At 33.4% G+C, this 19,863-nt stretch overlaps 3 protein-coding genes and 1 pseudogene across 4 annotated transcripts; 1 reads left to right on the top strand and 3 right to left on the bottom strand.

The window, feature by feature from the left end:
- Window positions 1-279: 279 nt before the first annotated feature.
- LOC142523769 (large ribosomal subunit protein eL18y-like) lies at window positions 280-1,896 on the bottom strand. The gene is made up of 4 exons (XM_075627503.1): window positions 1,738-1,896; window positions 1,501-1,629; window positions 870-1,052; window positions 280-662 (listed from the first exon to the last, which is right to left on the bottom strand). Exons 2-4 carry the CDS (start codon window positions 1,561-1,563, stop codon window positions 504-506), a joined length of 405 nt encoding a protein of 134 aa, XP_075483618.1. The 5' UTR covers window positions 1,564-1,629; window positions 1,738-1,896; the 3' UTR covers window positions 280-503.
- A 758-nt stretch (window positions 1,897-2,654) lies between these two features.
- Window positions 2,655-4,503, bottom strand: LOC142523775 (large ribosomal subunit protein eL22z-like; annotated as a pseudogene).
- A 4,134-nt stretch (window positions 4,504-8,637) lies between these two features.
- On the bottom strand, window positions 8,638-9,637 carry LOC142523754 (pectinesterase inhibitor 6-like). The gene has a single exon (XM_075627487.1). The coding sequence runs from the start codon at window positions 9,437-9,439 to the stop codon at window positions 8,801-8,803; it is 639 nt and encodes a 212-aa protein (XP_075483602.1). The 5' UTR covers window positions 9,440-9,637; the 3' UTR covers window positions 8,638-8,800.
- Window positions 9,638-13,416: 3,779 nt separating this feature from the next.
- LOC142523720 (beta-glucosidase 10-like) lies at window positions 13,417-18,028 on the top strand. 2 transcript variants are annotated; one of them, XM_075627458.1, is made up of 13 exons: window positions 13,417-13,744; window positions 14,341-14,404; window positions 14,568-14,623; window positions 15,077-15,152; window positions 15,237-15,308; window positions 15,398-15,485; window positions 15,564-15,819; window positions 16,058-16,173; window positions 16,310-16,530; window positions 16,794-16,830; window positions 16,921-17,012; window positions 17,382-17,472; window positions 17,601-18,028. In XM_075627458.1, the coding sequence occupies exons 1-13, from the start codon at window positions 13,529-13,531 to the stop codon at window positions 17,827-17,829; spliced, it is 1,614 nt and encodes a 537-aa protein (XP_075483573.1). In that variant the 5' UTR covers window positions 13,417-13,528; the 3' UTR covers window positions 17,830-18,028. The 2 variants fall into 2 exon arrangements, with proteins under 2 accessions (XP_075483573.1, XP_075483569.1); XM_075627454.1 differs by having other exon boundaries at window positions 13,418-13,744; window positions 16,794-16,834; window positions 16,925-17,012.
- The last annotated feature ends 1,835 nt before the right edge of the window (window positions 18,029-19,863 follow it).

Below are 19,863 nucleotides of genomic sequence, written 5' to 3'. Positions count from 1 at the left end.
TCCGTGTACCTTTTCCCCTCATTATACTCTGTTTTGATATAAGCTTTTCTTAAAAAAAACGAAAGTTTTTACTTGTAAATTATTTTTGAACGAGTTCAGAAATACATGTTCAAGGCCTAATGGTGCCAACAAAAAATTTCCCATTTTCTTTTGCGGACGATAGGGGTTTTAGGGTGGATTGGAGAAAAGGAAAAGAAATGCGTCCTGACAATATTAAAATATGACGAACACATTTACTAATGCCGCAGCCAACAAGGAATTTGATAGGATCAGAATCAGTGATATAAGCAGCTCACAATCATTGAGCATAAAAGTTATAATCATCTCAAAACTGTAACAAAAACAAGTTCTCATCAAATTTCCGACGGTGATGCAAATAAAACAGTACCAAAAAAATTAGAACAGGTGCATCCAAAAGCTGTATCAACAAGCTTAGGAAAATGCACCAGGGCTATTATAAAGTCCCACTTGATAGCCGACAAATATGAAAACATTCAATCAGTTTAAACTCTAAATCCCTTACTATTTCTTCTTCCTCTTGCCCGCTCAAACTTCCTTCCCTTGGCTCGAACATAAGGTTTGGTGTGGCTGTGTGGTACACCAGGAGCTGGACCAAAGTGTTTGACTGCTTCTCGAGCCTTAGTAGGGCCCCTCAGGAGTACCTGATCACAAAAGCTCAAAAATCACTAAAGAGTCATACTAGCAAAAGGTTTTAGTTTCGATCCAATGATATGGCAAGTTAAGATCAACCATTATACAACACACTATCATCTATAGGCTATAGCAGTACACGTAGGACTGTCAAATGTCAACAACTCAATTACATAACCACATAAAGAACGGGAGTTGGCAAAGTTAAAAATTCTCACCGTATTCTGGCCAAGAGGGGCTCTAAGAGCAAGTTGATCAAAAGTCAAACATTCTCCTCCCGCCTTCTCGATCCTAGCCCTCGCAGTCTCCGTAAACCTCAGGGCAGTCACCTTTACAGCTGGGATTTCATGTATCCGAGGATCATCAGTAACTGTCCCCACAAGAACTGCAATCTTGTCCTCCTGTAATTCATCGTGATATCATAACAGGGGTTAACCTATAATTTCTGGTGCTAAAATAAATTTAAAATAAGAAACATAACTAAAATATGCAACATGTTAACGAAGAAGCCATTTGATGATGCGATGTGCAATTCATTTGATCAGCTCTGTTATAAATCCCTAAAAGATCCAACCAAACTTATTTCTAGCAACTATATCACGTTCAAAGTTCTGATTTTTCATGAAAGGTGCTTGACCCATGCTAAAAATAAACCTTAAAATTCCGCAGTGCTATCCGCATTCACTAAAAAACCCATTCATCTGCGAACAATCCCACGCTAAAGTTTTAACAATGGCGACACTAAATTCTCAATTATAGCCATCATCAACACGATAAGAAAATCACATATTAGCATCTAAAAAAGCAATACTGGTTCCACACACAAAAAACGTTACAAAAAAAACCTACCTTGCCCTTCATGTGAGCTGTCAGACGGGATAGAGAGAGCGGGGCCTTGTTGACCTTACTCATGAACAGCCGCTTCAGCACCACCGCGTCGAAGCTGCTCCCGGTCCTCCTTACCAGAAACCGATACAACTGCCGCGCCATCACACGCAACCAAATAAAATCATACTACAATCTCCAGATTCTAATGTCTCCAAGTGATTCGATAAAAAATAAATCAGGAAACAGAAAAGCTGAAACCTTGACGAGGAGATTAAGGTATATATCATTGGACTTAGGAGCCGTGCGCTTGGTCTTCTTGCACTTACCTCCGGCGACCAAATCGATACCCTGGATATCAAAATTGATTGGTCAGTGAAAACGAATTTCCCGTAAAAAAGATTTAGAACTTCGAAGCAGAAAACATACCATGGCTGAGCAAGGAAGATAAATCTGATTAGGGTTTTGTCAAATTATATACGACGACTGAGGACGCACTCTGGACAACTAACGGGAATTAAAATGTTTTGAGGCCCATCTTGAGTAAGGCCCGATAGTAACTCGTGATAGGAAACCAATTTTAATTTTTTCTGAAATAAAATTATATGAACAAATCACAAATGATTAGGCTGTGTTGGATTAAAAATTTTAAAATTTATTTGATCTATTTAGGTCAATTTCAGATCCTCTATTTGACTAAGATAGTCTGGATCCCCATACTAAGCCAAGGTAATGTTAGATGTACATGTACACCTACCATTACACCTTGACTTACATTTGGCATTTAAACTAAAAAAATACCCTTAATTTTTAGGTGTAATTGAAAATAATTTAAAGATATTCTGTAATTTAATTACAAAATGTAAACCAAGATGTAATGTGAGGTGTGGTACTCTAACTCACCAAGCAAAAATTATTTCATAATTTCTAACACATTTTTCACGTTAACTTTTTTGTGAAACATTGGTAATAGTAGTAACGAACTGAAAAATACGATCAAAATCACCCAAATTTGAGGACATGATCATATATCCATAAATTTGAGCTTGTATGGAATTATTTGGGTTAGAAAAATTATTTGAACCAATTATTTGAACGTCAAAAAAGTAAATATTTTGGATTAGAAATTTATCATGATGCACATTTGTCTAAACAAATCAATAGCTGCGCCCAGACTATTAATTAATATTGATTATTAAATATTTAAAATTTAAATAATGAGCATGTGAGTAAAGTCAAAGAATTCAGCGTACGTTGCTAGATTTGCTGTGAGTTGAATTTCTGTATTAAACAAAATCAGCACTATAAATAAATCCTCAAAAAAAAATTCTATCTTCTTCTCGAAATTTAACACGTTGTCGAAATTATCTAAGCCACCATCTTTCGTAAAAGCCATGTCCATACTCCTAATAATTGGCCTCCTTTGTGCCTGTCTCTCCGGCAATTACTGCCGCTACACCCAGCGGAAATACGTTGACAACAGTCTATGAAGTTCTCGAATTGTTCGACTTCCCCGTAGGCCTGCTGCCGAAAGGCGATACTGGGTACGAACTAGACTCCAGCACCGGGAAATTCGCGGTGCATCTGGCCAAAACTTAGAATAATGATCGTAATAAATCAGATCTCGCCATAATCCCCATCGAATCATGCATTCATTGGTGCCCAAATATTCAGGATATGCAGTGCAGCAAACAACTTATAGCACAAACATTTCCGGTGGCTCCACTATCCCTATCAAAACCGGGTAAGGTAAGATCAGTATTCACCACAAAATGTGCAAAACTTGGTTTGAATTAACTTCATACTATAACTTGTGTCACAAGAAAACAATCATCATAAGCAGCTACAAGAGCCATCTTGAAAATAAAGTAAAACGCTGAAAGTATATCAGATAAAAAACACATGACGAATTTGATAGTGTATCGATCTCATAAAACAAGTCACCAAAATTGCAAATTCATAAATTGAGCCAAAAGTTGATAAATTTGATTCAAAAAGTAGTTTGACCAATCCAATAAACGGAACCAACTTATCTTTAATCTTTTTCATCCTCCTCTTGTTCCGCAATGTTGAAGTAGCGCAATTCGTAAACATTCCTTTCTTTGTTGGAAGCTATCACCCGAAGCCAATCTCGAACATTGTGCGTGCTTCTTCAAGTACTTCCTTGTCAAATACTTGAGATACCTGCCGAGCAAGTAGCAATAACCCAATATGAAGCAAGATCCAAACATAACCTAAAGGACAAATCAGAACTGCAAATTCCCACATCCCAAAATCATCATTCATAAGCGAATAAACATCAATAGTCTATGCCAAATGCAGAATAATTTAGCTTAGATTTTCTGTTCAATTACTGTTTCAGACACTTCCAGTTGGCGTTTCACAAGGAACCTTCATCGAGCTTCTCAAGATAGTTAAACGAGAAGCTATCGCATTCATATAAATATACACTGCTCCAGATTATCGATTATCTTCTACTTCAGATGCAATCCACAAGCAAACAACTACATCCTGGTTTGATCAATTCATTCCATGAGTTCACTTATCCTATCCTAAGAAGGTGCATACCAAGAAAATCACAACTACAAATGAAATTACCTCTTAGAGAAGGTACTGTCGGCTGTGACGGCGATCTTGCTCTTCTCACGGGTAACCGTAACAGAATCACCGAGAGCCCCGGTCTTGCCCCCGACCTTGATCCTCTCTTGGAGAAACTTCTCGAGTGAAGCAATCTCCATAATTTTATCCTCCACGGGCTTCGAGCAGTCGATCACATAGCTCGTGCCCTTCTTCTTCCCGGCCTTCGCCCCCACAGCAGCCGCACGTCTACTCATCTTCGCGTTATCTTCCCTACAAGATTTATAGCGTAGATTCTGTGAAGATGAGACTACTGCAAACCGTATAGACAGATGAACTACTTACTACCTATTCGGAGGCCGACGATATGCACAAAAGAATCAGGCGAGGGTTTTAATCTGGTTTGGAACTAGGCAACCCTAAATCTAATCACGCCTCTTCGACAGTAGTAGGCCCGATTTCAATGGCCCAAGATTGTGGCCCAATTGGCCTATACTAACGTAAACTAATTCTTCAAAGTATTGAAAATTACAAAAATCCATTCTAAAAAGTTTTCATATCCTAAAAACGGAAAAAAAGTTTATAAAATGTGTTTTATTAATCCAAACTAAAATTTTAAGGCTGAATGTTGGTTTTTGGCTCAATGCTCACTTGTCAAGAAATTTGTTTTATATACATTTGGTCAGTTGTGAACTGCAGGAATCACTGTCAGCAACTTCGATTTCGAAGCATCGACATATTTTATGGTGGTTGGTGGCAGAAACACATTTGAGTGTGTTGTTCTATAATATATATGATATTAAGAGAGTGTTCTATTTGGAAACACAGTTGTACAACATAAAATATTATAATGAAATTATTTTTATCTTGCCATATATCTTTAATGGAATAATTTTTAAGAGTTTTGCAATAAAATCTCGATATCTAATTTTATTCTTTACTTTTATATTTATATCTCAACATACCGCACCTGTGACCAATATTTTTGAGTACCATTTGGCTCTCTCTATCGGTAAGTATTTTGTGAGTTTGTCATGACTGACCTAAATTTTTTATGTAGTACTATGCTCTATACCAGTATTTGGTTCCTCGTTTATTTTGATAATGTTGCATGTTACTGGAAGACATTGCAGATTATGTTTTATTGAGATGTGTTCAAAAAATATCTTTAAAAAAGAGTGTTTAAAAACTGTGTGTTTCCGATTAGTGTTTGAATTTGTTTTGGTTCCTTATTTATTTTTCAAGATTTTCTCATAAAAAAAGATAATGGCTAAGGAGAAATGAAGACGATACCATAGAAGAACCTCTATGAATTACCTAAAGAGCAAGAATGGTGGGTTCATTCCCCATGCTTACTCTATGAAACATCGTTTGCGGATCATGAATAATCAAAACAATGGCAAAGTTTGAACAGTAACTCTATCTTTTACCCTGTAAGGAGATGAAATGCTATATGTAAATTTGACATAAGATTCATTAGGAAACATAATTTTTTTTGTGTTCGTCGGAGATTCTTCCTCCGTCTTCTTTGTTGTCTCTGAAGATTTTTCCTCCATTTTCTCTGTGGTCCCCAAATATACGCTACCTGAAGTCCGAGACCATCATGGGTAATCCCTCGTGCAACGACAGTACTTTAGGCTCCCATCCAAGCTGCTCTTTTGCCTTGGTAATGTCGGGTTTCCTCTTGTGAGGATCGTCTTCTGTGTTTGGCCTGAATTCTATCTTCGCACTCGAATCAATGGTATCTTGAACCACCTGCATCCAACAGATAAATCTGATCTTACATGTGTTATGTATGTATAAATTCGTTCAGTGTTATTGGTGTGTCAGAAAGGTTAGTCGAAAATATCGTACCTTGGCAAGTTCAAGCATGGTGAATTTACCAGGGTTACCAAGATTGAAGGGTCCAACATGCTCGCCTTCCATCAGTCGCATGAGCCCTTCCACCTTATGATTTAATGGTTGATTATATATTAATATTATATTAATAAAACAAGTATTGCAATAAAAAGACAAATAAAAGAACAATAAATCAAAGAAACTCAACAACAATAAAAATTTGTTTAACAATCATGTTCCAATCAAGTGGAGGCCGCAAACTTAAGATTTATTATGACCTTCTATACAAACTGTGTTTCTCTCAAATAATTTTAAATAACTGATATCTTAAAATAAACACGAAAATAATAAACCCATGAACACCAACTGAGAATACTGTTATCTTAGTCCACTATATAGGTATCGTTTGGTTCATGGTACGAGACAAATAATATAGAGATAAGTAATTTTTTTTAATAATAAAATATATAAAAAATGATAGTTAATATAATGTTTGATTTGATTGATTAATTTGATTGAATTTGAGATAATGTGATATTACCGTTTTGTCCTTTTCAAAATATTAATCAATTAATTAAGGGTAATATAGTAATTTCAAATCAATGATTTGATTCATGTGAGATAAATGATTAATGATTTGATTGATATAAGATAAATTATTAGTAGATGTATAAATAATATGCTGTATCAAACATGATATTAGATTGGATAAAAATGTGGATAAAAATATAGATAAGTAATATACCAAACCAAACGGTAAAAATATTTTTCACAAAATTATTTTCATTCACGGGAAAAATCAGGAATTTGTACTTGGGTTAGCTAAATAAATACAAAAAAATAAAAATAAAAAAAATACGTCGAGATACATAATACATTTAGCAAGAAACCAACCAATTTTGTGGCAAAAGACAACAATATTAACTAACTTCCAATATATCGTCTGAATATATATATTAATTTAAAGTGAATAAATAATAAATAGTAACCAATTTTAAAAATTATTGAATAACTAAGATTGAACAAAAAATTGAAATGTTAAGTTAGACTCGTATATAAATCTTTTATGATGTTCATCAGTCGTGTCTATATTTATATTCACAATAAGATATCACTCATATATTATATATATAATTTGAGATGATTCATTGAATTCAATCAACGATAGCTCTCAGTGTCACCCCTTAATGTCGTCTCTGCTTTCGATATTTCATGAAATCCACGTTCCTTAAAAAACAAAAAAAATGATTAAAAAACAAAAATATAATTTTAATAATAAAAATTAAAATATAAGATTATTCGATCAAATTAAAATAAGAATAAAAAAAGTTACAATATGTATCTTTGAAACAAATATTTACGACATATGAAAATATATTTTAAACGTACATGGTATTTAATACAAAGTACATTTCTTCTCTGAGGGGCAAAATCGTCCAACTACCACAGTTTCTGTTCAGTGACTTGAATCGAAATTTTGGTGGGCAACTTTGAGTAATTTGGAAGCTCATTTTTTTGTCTAAAAGCTCACCAACAACACGTTTAACAAACCTGTATAATAAAAATAATAATTTATCATCATTATTTGAAAATAATATATTCCCTTTTAAAATATAATTTTTTAAAAAGGACGAGTCCTAACCATCGTTAGATTCGGCAAATAGACGGTGCAGCTCGTTCGTAAATATGTGAAACGGGACCCACATGGATGCACTGTATTCGCACGTCGCGATACCTTTGAATCTCTTACACTTGGTTTTTTTAAAAATACCGCTAATTGTTATAATTTCCAACTCCTTAACATCGGTAATTGGCGTACAGTAATAATAATTTTATACAAGGATAAAATATCATTTTATGAGATGTGATAATTTTAATTTAATGATAAAAAACACCACAAATGACTTAATTGCCCTCAATGTATAAAAATCACAAACCCTTTATATGATCAAGTTCTAAATTAGTATCACTAGATGATAATTATATAAATGATTTTTATAAATCTCTGCTAGTAGGTAGAAATTAAAATCAAATATATAATTTTATTTATTTTTATTATATATATAATATGATAATTATATATATGAACTCGAGATAATTATATAAAAGATTTTTATAATTCTCAATAAAATTATTAGTATCACTCGATTAACCTTAAAAATTGATATTTGAATTGACTCACACATAACTTTCAAGATGGAAGTTATCCTATCGATGCTGTATTCATGCCTGTTCGAAAATCAAGGGCTCAATTATCATATTATATAATATATAAAATAAGGTAAAAATAAATAAATCATGCAAGCACTGTCGGTGCATGAACATATAAGAAATATAAACTCAAGCATCAACTTTGAAATTATAAAATTTATTATGATAATGTTAATTTTGTCATTAGAATCTAATATATAAATTTAATCACTCTTATTAAAATCATACCAAATGTTAAATATAATATCATGCATCTTATTTATCATTAGCTTATCCTTATATTATATATCACATGTTTATTCTATCACGTGTATCAAACTATGCCTAGGTATTGTAATAATCTTTGGTTCCAAATCCGAAAGAAACAACCCACCAGCACAAGCTGATAATGTTTGAAAACCATAGATCTTCAAATGCTTCATAAATCACGTTTTATGCATTGAATCCTGCTATTGCAATAATTTCATACGAAATTATGTAGTGAGAAATGAGTTTGTTGGATTATACCATCAACCAAGATTTTGATGTGGCAAAAGCACTAGAGAAATCCATTTTGGGCAGAAAGATTTTGTAACAAGTCCCGAAATAACACTAGCTTGATACAATATTTATTTAACCAAACATCACACCACGCAAATTATATAATACTTACACACGCACATGTGTATCTATCTATCTATATATATGTATGTACATGCTACCTCCTCCTCCTCCTGTGATTCAAATCATCGGTTAAGTATCCGGGACCCGTGGTTGCCAGTTTGTTAACAAGGGCCAGAGCATTACTAGTCATGTAACTTACTTTCGATACGCAGAGTAGCACAGAAACAAGGTGTTTTCCTTTTGCTTGGTCGAATCCGTCCAAACAAGTATCTTCATCAGTAAGAGCAGCACTGACCCAAGTAGTCACATCCTCCATCTGAGAACCGAACTGCACAATACTAAGGTTTCTCAGCACGTCGAGCGATTCGTGAAGATTATCCAGCGCGTCTTGGAAGCATTCAACGCAGTCTGAAACAGCCATCCTGTTTCTTCCTCTTGCCACACGTCCACTTCCATTTCTCTTCAATTTTGCCAAGGACCCGGCAACTTTCTTGGCTTCTCCAATGGTCACGGAAACGCCTGCACGAGCCCATTTACCAGGGTCCTGTTTTGCTTTATTCGAAAAGGATGCAAGAGAATGGATGCAAAGATCACGATACGGTGCTACGCTACACGCATCTTCAGTGTAGTTATTCCCAATTCCTTCTTGGGATGCCAAACAGCATGAAAGCATGAGTACACATGCTAGTTGCTTCGACAGCGAAAAGGGTATTTTTAAACGTGCCAACATCATTAGTAAAAAAGAAGAAATGAAATCGAAAGGTTTAGAAAAAATTGTAATACTACCAGATCAAAGATGGAGCCTAGCTAAGTCGTCATGGCTATGGAAAGGGAGGAGGATTCTATCGCAATATGTACTGTCAATTAATTTTAATGTAATCGAAGAGCTTTACGAATTGGCTAGCGTTTTAAAGAAATTTTTTCCCGATGAGTTGGGAAGGCAAAGAAAACGGTTTCCAACGATTTGATTACAAACTAAAGCAAGAAGGTGATGAACGCAATAAATGAAGGCTAGCAAGAAAAGTAAAGACTAAAGAGATTTCGGGTCACAAATGGTCATGTGAATAGGTAAAGTTGGTGACTTCCCATGAATCTTGCCAGGCAATTAATTTATCTCCTTTCAAGCACACACGGATGAGTTTCATGCGTCATTGCAACTAGTCTGAGAAAGCAAAAAAGATGGCTCCATGTGAGCATAGAAACCGATTCGAAACAATACACGAAAATGTCATCAAGATCAAGAAGAAGCTAGAAAACCGCGAAATAACAACTGATCCGGTAAACTTCTAGAGATTCTCTCAGGGGTAGGTCCAGTATATAATCTTCTGATCCAGGCTTCAATTCTGCAGCAGCGGCTGCAGCATTATTGATTCAAAGTTCAACCTCACCACTCAATTCTTTGGCACGCCGCCACCAATAATCTGCAGCCAACAACCATATCTTCCTATAAATGGGCACTTTCCATCCGAGAGCATCGGGTATAGTCTCTGGAATAAGCAATTTCTTTAACCATACTGCAGTAGAACTTGAAGCTAGTCTTTGGAATAGTCTACTCCCACTGCTAAATCAAATCAAGCTACATGATCCATTTTGTGGTAGCGTAGGTCATGCCTCTTAGATATTTATTTTTGAAATAACACATGAATTATTCAGAAATTTATGGGTCATTTAATTTAAAATTATAATTATTACATGAGACAATATAGCACGATGGAAAAATCTATACACGCCTTAAAATTTAAAATCAAAGGCATTAAAATTTTGGAACAATATGTACATGCAACACAATGAATTTAGATTCGTGGTTCTGTTAGACTTGGGTTGGAAGTATATCCTAGGATTATCAAGAATACCTGATTAAATTCTGATTTAATGAGAATTGTTGGGGATGATAACTAGAGCTATAAACGAATCAAGTCGGTTCGCGAGTTATTCGAGTCGGCTCGATAAATATTTTATTAGTATTCAAACTTGTAAAACTCGAGCCGAACTCAACTTTTTTCGAATCGAACTCGAGCTAAAATTATTTTATTCGATAGTTTGTCAATCGTTCGTGAGTCTTATGTTGGGTCGATAAATCAGAGGATATAATTATTGATTTTGTGCTTCAGTAATATCAATTAATTTGATAGTGCAATCTTATTCTTTTAGTGGAGTAGAATAAGATTAATAAATTATTTTGATTAATCATGAGTTGATTGGATCAAATTAATTTATTGGAGCTTAATTTAATTGAATCCGACCAGGTCCCTTTGGTGGCTCTAATATAAACTCGGATAAATTATATGAGTTATAATTTATGGTATATGTGGGATAAATTTATCTGGACTATTATATTTCATAGAAGATTGAGATATCAAATCTTCTAGATATGGTATAATATATTCTGTCCATTTAAATTTATATTTTAAAAGATATTGTTATTATCTTTTTGTTACAAGATATCACAAATATTATATATATATATATATATATATATATATATATGTGATATTGTAACTTGTGACCACACACAATCCTACGTTAAGAGTTTGAGAGAACGCCAGAGAAGGCTTGGAGGTTTGGAGCGTAGATCTAGTACAGAGAAAGATCGTAAACATGCTTCAAAGGTAATCTCTAATCTCTGTGTGTTGTAATTAATCAATTCGTGTTAAATACGTAGAACAATCGATCCTGTGAAGAAGAGTTGATTGAAATCACAAGAAATTAATTTTTGTTATATATATATATATCTACCATTTAGGATGTTTCGAGCTTTCGAACCTTAATTCACGAATTTAAATATCCGATCAATATTTCGAATAGCTCGTGAATATGTTTCAAACATTTCAAGCCGAACTCAAACTTCATTTCGAGCCGAAATCGAACAAAAAAATTTAAAAATTTCGAGCTTCGAATCTAGCTCGAACTCGAAGTCGAATTGAAACTTTAAATGTTTACTAATATTCGATCCAATTTAATTCGTTTACACGCATGATTATAATGAAAAACCATGGACCCTTTTAAGATCTCTAGAATCTCTAGAACTTTCCTCACCTAATTGTTACGAAAAATTGTGTTTAAAACTGCAAGTTGTTGTTTTCTTTACTTTATTTAAAATTAGCGTTGGCACGATACGTTAATATTTTGTTACAACCTAATATTTTTTTGGTCATATTAACAATTTTAAATGTCACATTACAATTATTTAATGTCAAGTAAACAGTACGATAAACCAAGATTTAAAACAAAAAACAAAAAAAAAAGCCATTAGTTATAGGTCCATTTGGATAAATTTTGATTACGTTATTGTAAAGCAAAATAACTGATGGGGTGTATTCATTCTATAGTTTCAAAGATTTTTAATGATTTTTTTTGAATGATGAACTTTTGTGGAGTTGATAGATTTTTATTGACTTTTATGGAATCTCATAGAATTGTAAAACAAATTTCATATACTCTTATAGACTTTTTTTCAAGATTTTTGTAGACTTTTGTAAACTTTTTCATAGAATTATGTGAATTTTGTAGTTTATAATTGTGATTTATTTTTATTAATTTTTTTAAAATAATTATTGGACATAGATAACCTCTTCAATTTTAAATTATTTTTTTTATTTATGAATTTAAATGAATTTTACTTACGTAAAAGTTAAATCAATTTAATTTGTGAAAACGACAAATGAACTATTCAATTTATTAAAATCAAAATTTCAATTCTTTATGTCAATTTAACATATTAATTAATAATATTTTTATAAGCTCATAATAAAATTTTATTAAAAGAACACTCAAAATAATGAGTAGTCTTTTATAAAAAAAATCTAATCATTACTGACAATTTGATCAATATCGTTCTACATTCCATTTGCTATGATATCCCTCCATGCATTAGCATTTGCTCGTTGTTGTTTTTGAGTATTAAATAACTGATCAAAGTCGTCACCTTCATAAACTTGTGCTGACGAAGACAATTGAGCTTCATTATCTAGTTCAATTTGAAATTCATCAAATTGACACTTCTTTCAAAGAAATTTGTATAATATAGCACATGTCAATACAAGCCCTGTTAGGAGTGAGAAAAAATACCGAATTTTCGGTATACCGAGATTAACATAACAAAAAAATATTGAATTTACCGAATTTTAAGTATACCGAATATTTCGATACGGTACGGTAACAATACCGAATTTTAAGTATACCGAATATTTCGATACGGTACGGTAACAATACCGAATTTGGGAGATTTCTCAATTAAAAGTCTATCATTTGAAAAAGTCATTAAAAGTCATCAAAACTCTGAATTGAATACATCCCACAAAAGTTTGTATTGAATTTGAGAGATTTCTCAATTAAATGTACATCCAAATCTTTAGGTTGAATCAAAGACTTTTGTTGACATTTTATCGTTATACCTTATGCTATAATTCTTATACTTAATAGAATTCCATAGAGTCATTAAAAGTCAATATTGACATTTTGAATACCTATAGACTTTTGTAGAGTTTTTAAAAATCAAGTTTGAATACCACATGACTTTTTAAAATTCTACAAAAAATTATATTGAATACCACTAAACTTTATAAACTATATAAAAGTGTAATTTAAATATCTCTAAATTTTTTAATCCATGAAAATCATTAAAAATCTATGACCAATATACCCCCTCACCTCCACTCTCTTCCTTCCCCGAAAGCGACGATTTCAATATTTTATAGAAAGTCGATCTTCCACGTTGGTTTACTCGCGGCCATTTCCTCTCATTTTTATTGGGACGGCTGGGTTCTCATGTATTTTAAATTCTTGATAATGTTTTGATTGAAACAGTGATTGTGAAGTATTTATGTACACAACTGCTATGCCATACGCCAACGGCTGTGTAGTTGGAGCGAGACCCGTCTGTTCTTCACGAGTTATGTGCGGATTGAGCTTTAATACGTTGTGTTTGCTGTTTGCAGTGGCATTTGCCGCTGCAGTCGGGGTCCTCGGTGCTGATCAGTACAATAGAGCTGATTTTCCGGCGGACTTCGTTTTCGGTTCTGGAACTGCAGCTTACCAAGTTAGTTGATTTCTCTCCCTTTCACTACTGTTGTTTCCGGGCTTATTAAGAATCTTGGCAGAGTTATCCTGGATATATATCCGAAATTTGAGGGCGTCAAGATGATAAATGGGTAGCTCATAAATGGAAATTTAACTTGCACTTTCGTCTGTGCTATTTTCCGCAGTGTTTCTCCTCAATGACATTGATAGAACTAGGTTCTGGAATCAAAACACATGGGGATTCCAATGAAAATATGAGGGAGCCGAATCATTCAATGATACTAGGATAACGATATAAGATATCCATAACGTGGCGGAGCTAGAATAAGGTTCCGCCCGGATTAAAATTTTAAACTCTTTAATTTTTTAATATATTAAATTGATATATCCGGACTAATATTATATTATTCCAAAATTATATAAAATTTACATATAATTTTTTTAAAAAAATTGGGTCACCCGAGCTAAAGCTCGGGTATAGGAGCCTTTGGCTCTGCCCCTGACCGTATAGCATATTATCTGCTGTTAACTTGTGAAATGGATTCTATGAGTTTTTAGTGTTGCGTTTTGACATATTCAACTCCGGATAATCATTTGAAACATTATGAAAAATAGTACGAGGGTGCAGCATTTGAGGATGGAAGGACCCCAGGCGTTTGGGACACCTTTTCTCATTCTGGTTTGAACTCCACTTTCATCATCTACTAGTATCTTTTAAATACTTGAAATACCATAAATAACTTTATTTTTGAACAAAGAGATGGGTGATGAGTTGAGAAGTTGCCACAATGTCTAACGTAATTTGATAATGGATATACTTCTATTCTTACTCAAAATTTCAGATCGCTTTGATGGAGCCAATGGTGACGTAACATGTGACGGATATCACAAGTACAAGGTGTTTACTCTCAGCCATGGAAGGATTTAAGAATAACATTTTTCCTCATATCATGATTTTCTTTATGCCTGAGGCGCAAAAAGCACATTGGATTTGAAAATTTGAGCGAACAGATACGTTTCAACGTTCTTAAATTCGATAAGTTTTTAACTGTAAGGGAAATTATCCTAGAAGCTCATCATGGTTGTGCTTTGCCTCTACAGACTACACAATACAGATTATCAGAAAATGTGTTCCTATGTTCAATGTTATTTTTGTTCTCTAAATTCTTCCCTATTCTCTGGAGGTGATCAGCATCACTATTTCTTCATTTCTGCAAACTTTATGGATAAATGGAAATAGGAATTTGGGAGACGCATGGATCTTATAAAAGCATATACTTTGATTTTCTGCACGATGATTATAATTATTCAAAAATGTAAAATATGCATGAAGGCTACTCAACTGTTGCAGGAAGATATAAAATTGATGTCTGACATGGGTTTGGAAGCTTTTAGAATCTCCATATCATGGTCAAGACTCATTCCCAGTATGTTTACTTGCGCCATGATAAGAGATGAGAAACCTGCAGTTTTTTATTTGTTTTACTTATATGATTTTCGCTTTCCTGTAGATGGAAGAGGACCAGTAAATCCTCTGGGATTGCAATTCTATAATAACTTCATCAATGAACTAATAAGCCATGGTGATTACTGGATTTCCTTCAAAATTTAGTCAGCAACTTTTTCTATTTCACTTGCATGTTCACAAATTTGCACATTTGTACTCACGCAGGAATCCAACCACATGTTGTTTTGCATCATGCTGATCTCCCACAAGTGCTTGAAGACGAGTATGATGGATGGATCAGCAGAAAGATAGTGTATGTATGAATTCATTGACACGTGAGTGCAACATATTATGTTTTCTTTGTCTGCTAACTCTCTGTTTGTATCCACAGGAAGGACTTCACCGCCTATGCTGATGTATGTTTCAGGGAATTTGGTGACAGGGTTTTGTACTGGACCACTGTCAATGAAGCCAATATATTTGCGATTGGCGGTTATGACCAAGGGCTTATGCCCCCAGGACGGTGTTCAATCCCGTTCTCAAATCTTTGTTCGAAGGGTAATTCCACTACTGAACCATATCTTGTGGGGCATAATATCTTGCTGGCTCATTCAGCTGTTGTGAAACTCTATAAGGAAAAGTACAAGGTACAATTTCTGAATTTTACTGATCATTTTTGGTCGGTGAAACTATTAGCTTATATTCTCGAGTCCTAAAGTTCATGTTCATGTTCATGTTTATCAAATGGCGTGTGAGTGGAAATGGGAGTTTATGGTTTGCTTCTAAAATCTGGTAATTAATAAAAGAAATGTAGCGTAAGAGAAGCTAAAACGTGCTCGAGTTTGTGTAATCACGTTGTCTCAAGGCGGACATTTTTCGATGCAGGCCACACAGAAAGGTTATATTGGATTTAACATCTATAACATATGGATGGTTCCTTACAGCAATTCAAAAGAGGATGTAATTGCAACTCAAAGAGCTAATGATTTTTATACGGGTTGGTAAGATAGCCTGTTCTTATACCTGACAAAATTGAATTTTTTTTTTTTTTTTTCATTCTATGTGTCCCAGGGATCTCTAATTTTCATTTGGAATTCAAGAAAATTCTATCCCGGATCTTACTGATACATCCTCCAGGTTACTTGATCCCCTGTTTTTTGGAGATTATCCTGAAATAGTAAAAAAGAATGCTGGGACAAGAATTCCACTTTTCACGAAGGATGAGTTGGAGCAAATAAAGGGTGCCATCGACTTTATAGGAGTGAACCACTACACAACCATTCTTGTCAAGGACTATCCGGCTGCCCTTCAAACAGCTAACAGGGATTTAATTGCTGACATGGCAATTGAGTTAAAAAGTATGTATAACTTCTGCGATTAACTTGTCTTTACTTGATTTTTCTCGAAATTGATCTCAAGATTATCTGGATTCCTTGCACAATTCACGCTGTTTCATTAGATTCATCCGCGTCATAGCTTTTCCAATGTTCTTTCTTTAGGAAGATTGGACTTTGGAATTGCCATTTCAGGCACTTTAATTACTTTGTTCATACATGTACCTGTCTATGTGAACTGATATTTTATGTTAGCAACGCACTTACTCTTTAGTTTCATTTTTCAGTGGTTGTAGAGAAAAAACCCCCTCTGCCGCTGCCAGAAGAGGTGAAGTTTGAAGAGCAATATCGTGGATATATCTCTATTAAATAACTTGCTATCATGGAGTTTTTTAATTTTTAAATTTTTTTATCTCAGTATGCTGTGCGTCCTTGGGGTCTTTATGGGCTGCTGGAGTATCTAAAACAAGTTTATGGCAACCCCCCTGTATACGTCCACGAAAATGGTTCTCTCTCTCTCCCTCACACGCACACATGCGTGTTCGTTTGTATCATCATAAGCAAATGAGCTTGTATATATTAAACATCTTCACTTCCATTTTCTATACATGTGCAACACTTGAGACCTTGATAACGAGACAACAGGAGATTACACTTTTGGCTCAGTAACTATTTTATTTCGAATATATTCACCAATGCAGTATTATCTGAAAATCTGATCTCAATGCAGAATGTTGGCGCCATTTTATGCTATATTGAAGGTGTACTTGCCTTTTTTTGGCTTATCATCGATGTCTACAAATTCTCCTGTGAATTGAGGATTTATGTGTCTACAAATTCATTCATAAAAAATTTATGTTTGAACTATTTCGCAGGTCAGAAGACAAAACGCAATCAAACTTTGAATGACACAACACGGGTTGACTATTTGCATGGTTACATTGGGGCAACGCTTGATGCTCTGAGGTGAGACCAAACAAAGTCTAACCGAGCACTTGAAAACATTACATTACATGGAACAAACATTAGCATATCCTTATCCTTGGGCCTTTTCTTCTAAATTTTCCCCTTGAATCCCATCTTTATGCTTGAAGGAACGGATCAAACACAAAGGGATACTTTGCATGGTCCTTGTTAGATTGTCTAGAGTTATTGGATGGCTTCGACTCAAGCTTTGGGATGTGCTATGTAGATTTGGATGACAAAGACTTGAAAAGATATCCGAAGCTTTCTGCTCGTTGGTATTCTAATTTCTTGAATGGGAAGAGCACCTTACCGCGCAATATCACTAAGCTAGGGGATAACTCTTCTGTTTTCCTATAATCTTGGTTTCATGCAAATCCGTGGCGACTAATAGTTGTGTTTGTACTTTTCCAACTTTCAAACGGAGACGAAGAATTCTCAATTCGTTTTGGCTATCTGCATAAGCGCATGTATATATTACCAGTATTTGGCATTTTGAGTGTCATGCTAAGGTTATTATGTAAAATATAAATTTTCTCTAGCTAAGTTTGTGTTTGAATCGATAAATTTCAAATTTATTCAAATGTTTGTTTGTAGTTTTAAAAAAACAAGATCGTAAACTTCAAAATCATTTTTCCATATTTTATATAGTGTTTTATGTTAATTATGATGAATTTCAAGTTCACCAAATGATTAAATCAATTGAAATTCATTCAAATTTTGTGTAACTAATGTTTAAATAAAGAGTAGGTCTCTTGTGAGACGGTCTCGTGAATCTTTATCTGTGAGACGGGTTAATACTACCGATATTCACAATAAAAAGTGATACTCTTAGCATAAAAAGTAATATTTTTTCATAAATGACCCAAATAAGATATTTCTCCCATAAAATACGACATGTGAGATCGTTTCACACAAGTTTTTTGTCTTAAATAAATAAATAGGTTATGGACTCAATATTTGATCTATTATTTCATTGTTATCAATACAAATATAATCAAAATTCATATATTTCAAATCTATCCATCTAAATTCGACCTTTAATTTTTCTCCATTATTGACTCCGCTGTTCTTCGATACAAGTCAAACACAATAAAGAATAACCCTAGTCGATCCACAAGAAGAAAAAAATAATCGGTCAAACTTCCACGTTGATATATAAGAGTAAAAAGCCCATGTTGTGTGTGTGTCTATTTTTTTTCTTATAGTTATTTTCTATAATAATTAAATCAATTAATATAAAAAATTTTGAAACACTTTTATAATTTTTTTGTAATTAGCCAAATATATGTATTGGTGTAATAGCTTGACTTCTTGTACATTTTTAGTATTTTTTCGTTGGTATTGACATGTAGCTGGATATTGTTGATGTGATGATATAACGCTAAATATTGTTGATATATCTAAATACTTGTGAACAAAAAAACTAAAAGTACAAGAGAAACCAAACTATTAGATTAAGATATATTTTTTTATGAGAACATATTTTGTTAGACGATCTCGTGAATTTATATTCATGAGATGATCGACTCGTTTCATATCTAGAATAAAAAATAATATTTTTAGGATTAAAAATAATGTGTTTTCATAGATCGAGTTAGAATGTCACAAAATTTATTTTAACGTCTCATATGATTTTTTTATTAATTAGTTAACCATTGGATGAAATTATTATTTTCTCTGTGAAATTTTAATGTACCATGACATTGTTTGCCATTATCACCATCTCAATCTTTAAAATATTGTATACATAATTTATTGACGGATTGCAATCTTAGAATGATCGTTACCGGCGATAAAACTATGCGACTTTATTCAGAGTCCAAATATCCAACTATTTCCAAATTTTAGATCTCTGATATGTGAGCATTAAATCTTTAGTTCACTTTATGTATCGTACGTATAATCTAATTAATAATTCAATACTGAGTTTCTTAAATATATTTCCAATATTCCAATGATGTACGTGATATCCGAATAGTATTATCCATAAATCCGAATAAAATTACCCCCTGATGAAATTTATACTATCATATATATGGACTATAAACATCAATATATTATTCTCAATGTTGACTTTCATATATACTCAAGAACTCCAACCGTTTGGGACACCTTTGCTCCTTCGGTTTGTAGTTTACTTTCTTCTTACACCAGTATTTTTTAATAGTTGAAAGGTCATAATATTTGTTTTTTTTTTCCTTTTCTTCTTTTTTCCCCGAAGATATGACACGAATTTACTTTTATATTCAAAAATGGGTGTATGTTGAGTTGTTTTTTTATGTGTTTTTTTTTTAAATTTTTTTCCTCATTGCATGTGTTTGTTTGTGCCCTGCATTGTGTTCATTCAAATTGGGGGAAAAAAAACTTATGTTCTATATGTAACATAGAAAA

Source organism: Primulina tabacum, chromosome 2 (assembly GCF_025594145.1).
Source record: "Primulina tabacum isolate GXHZ01 chromosome 2, ASM2559414v2, whole genome shotgun sequence".
NCBI classification, from domain to species: domain Eukaryota; kingdom Viridiplantae; phylum Streptophyta; class Magnoliopsida; order Lamiales; family Gesneriaceae; genus Primulina; species Primulina tabacum.
The sequence above is the reverse complement of the archived record's forward strand: the minus strand, read 5'-3'. Positions and strand labels throughout refer to the sequence as shown.

Excerpts from the sequence above, each read along its gene's own strand:
- LOC142523769 (XM_075627503.1), bottom strand. The coding sequence starts at position 1,563 with ATGAGTAAGGTCAACAAGGCCCCGCTCTCTCTATCCCGTCTGACAGCT. Across the intron at positions 1,053-1,500 it reads CAGCTCACATGAAGGGCAAG|GAGGACAAGATTGCAGTTCT; the intron begins GTAGGTTTTTTT and ends GATGAATTACAG. Across the intron at positions 663-869 it reads CCCCTCTTGGCCAGAATACG|GTACTCCTGAGGGGCCCTAC; the intron begins GTGAGAATTTTT and ends TTTTGTGATCAG.
- LOC142523754 (XM_075627487.1), bottom strand. The coding sequence starts at position 9,439 with ATGATGTTGGCACGTTTAAAAATACCCTTTTCGCTGTCGAAGCAACTA.
- LOC142523720 (XM_075627458.1), top strand. The coding sequence starts at position 13,529 with ATGTACACAACTGCTATGCCATACGCCAACGGCTGTGTAGTTGGAGCG. Across the intron at positions 13,745-14,340 it reads CTGGAACTGCAGCTTACCAA|TACGAGGGTGCAGCATTTGA; the intron begins GTTAGTTGATTT and ends TATGAAAAATAG. Across the intron at positions 15,820-16,057 it reads TCTATAAGGAAAAGTACAAG|GCCACACAGAAAGGTTATAT; the intron begins GTACAATTTCTG and ends TTTTCGATGCAG.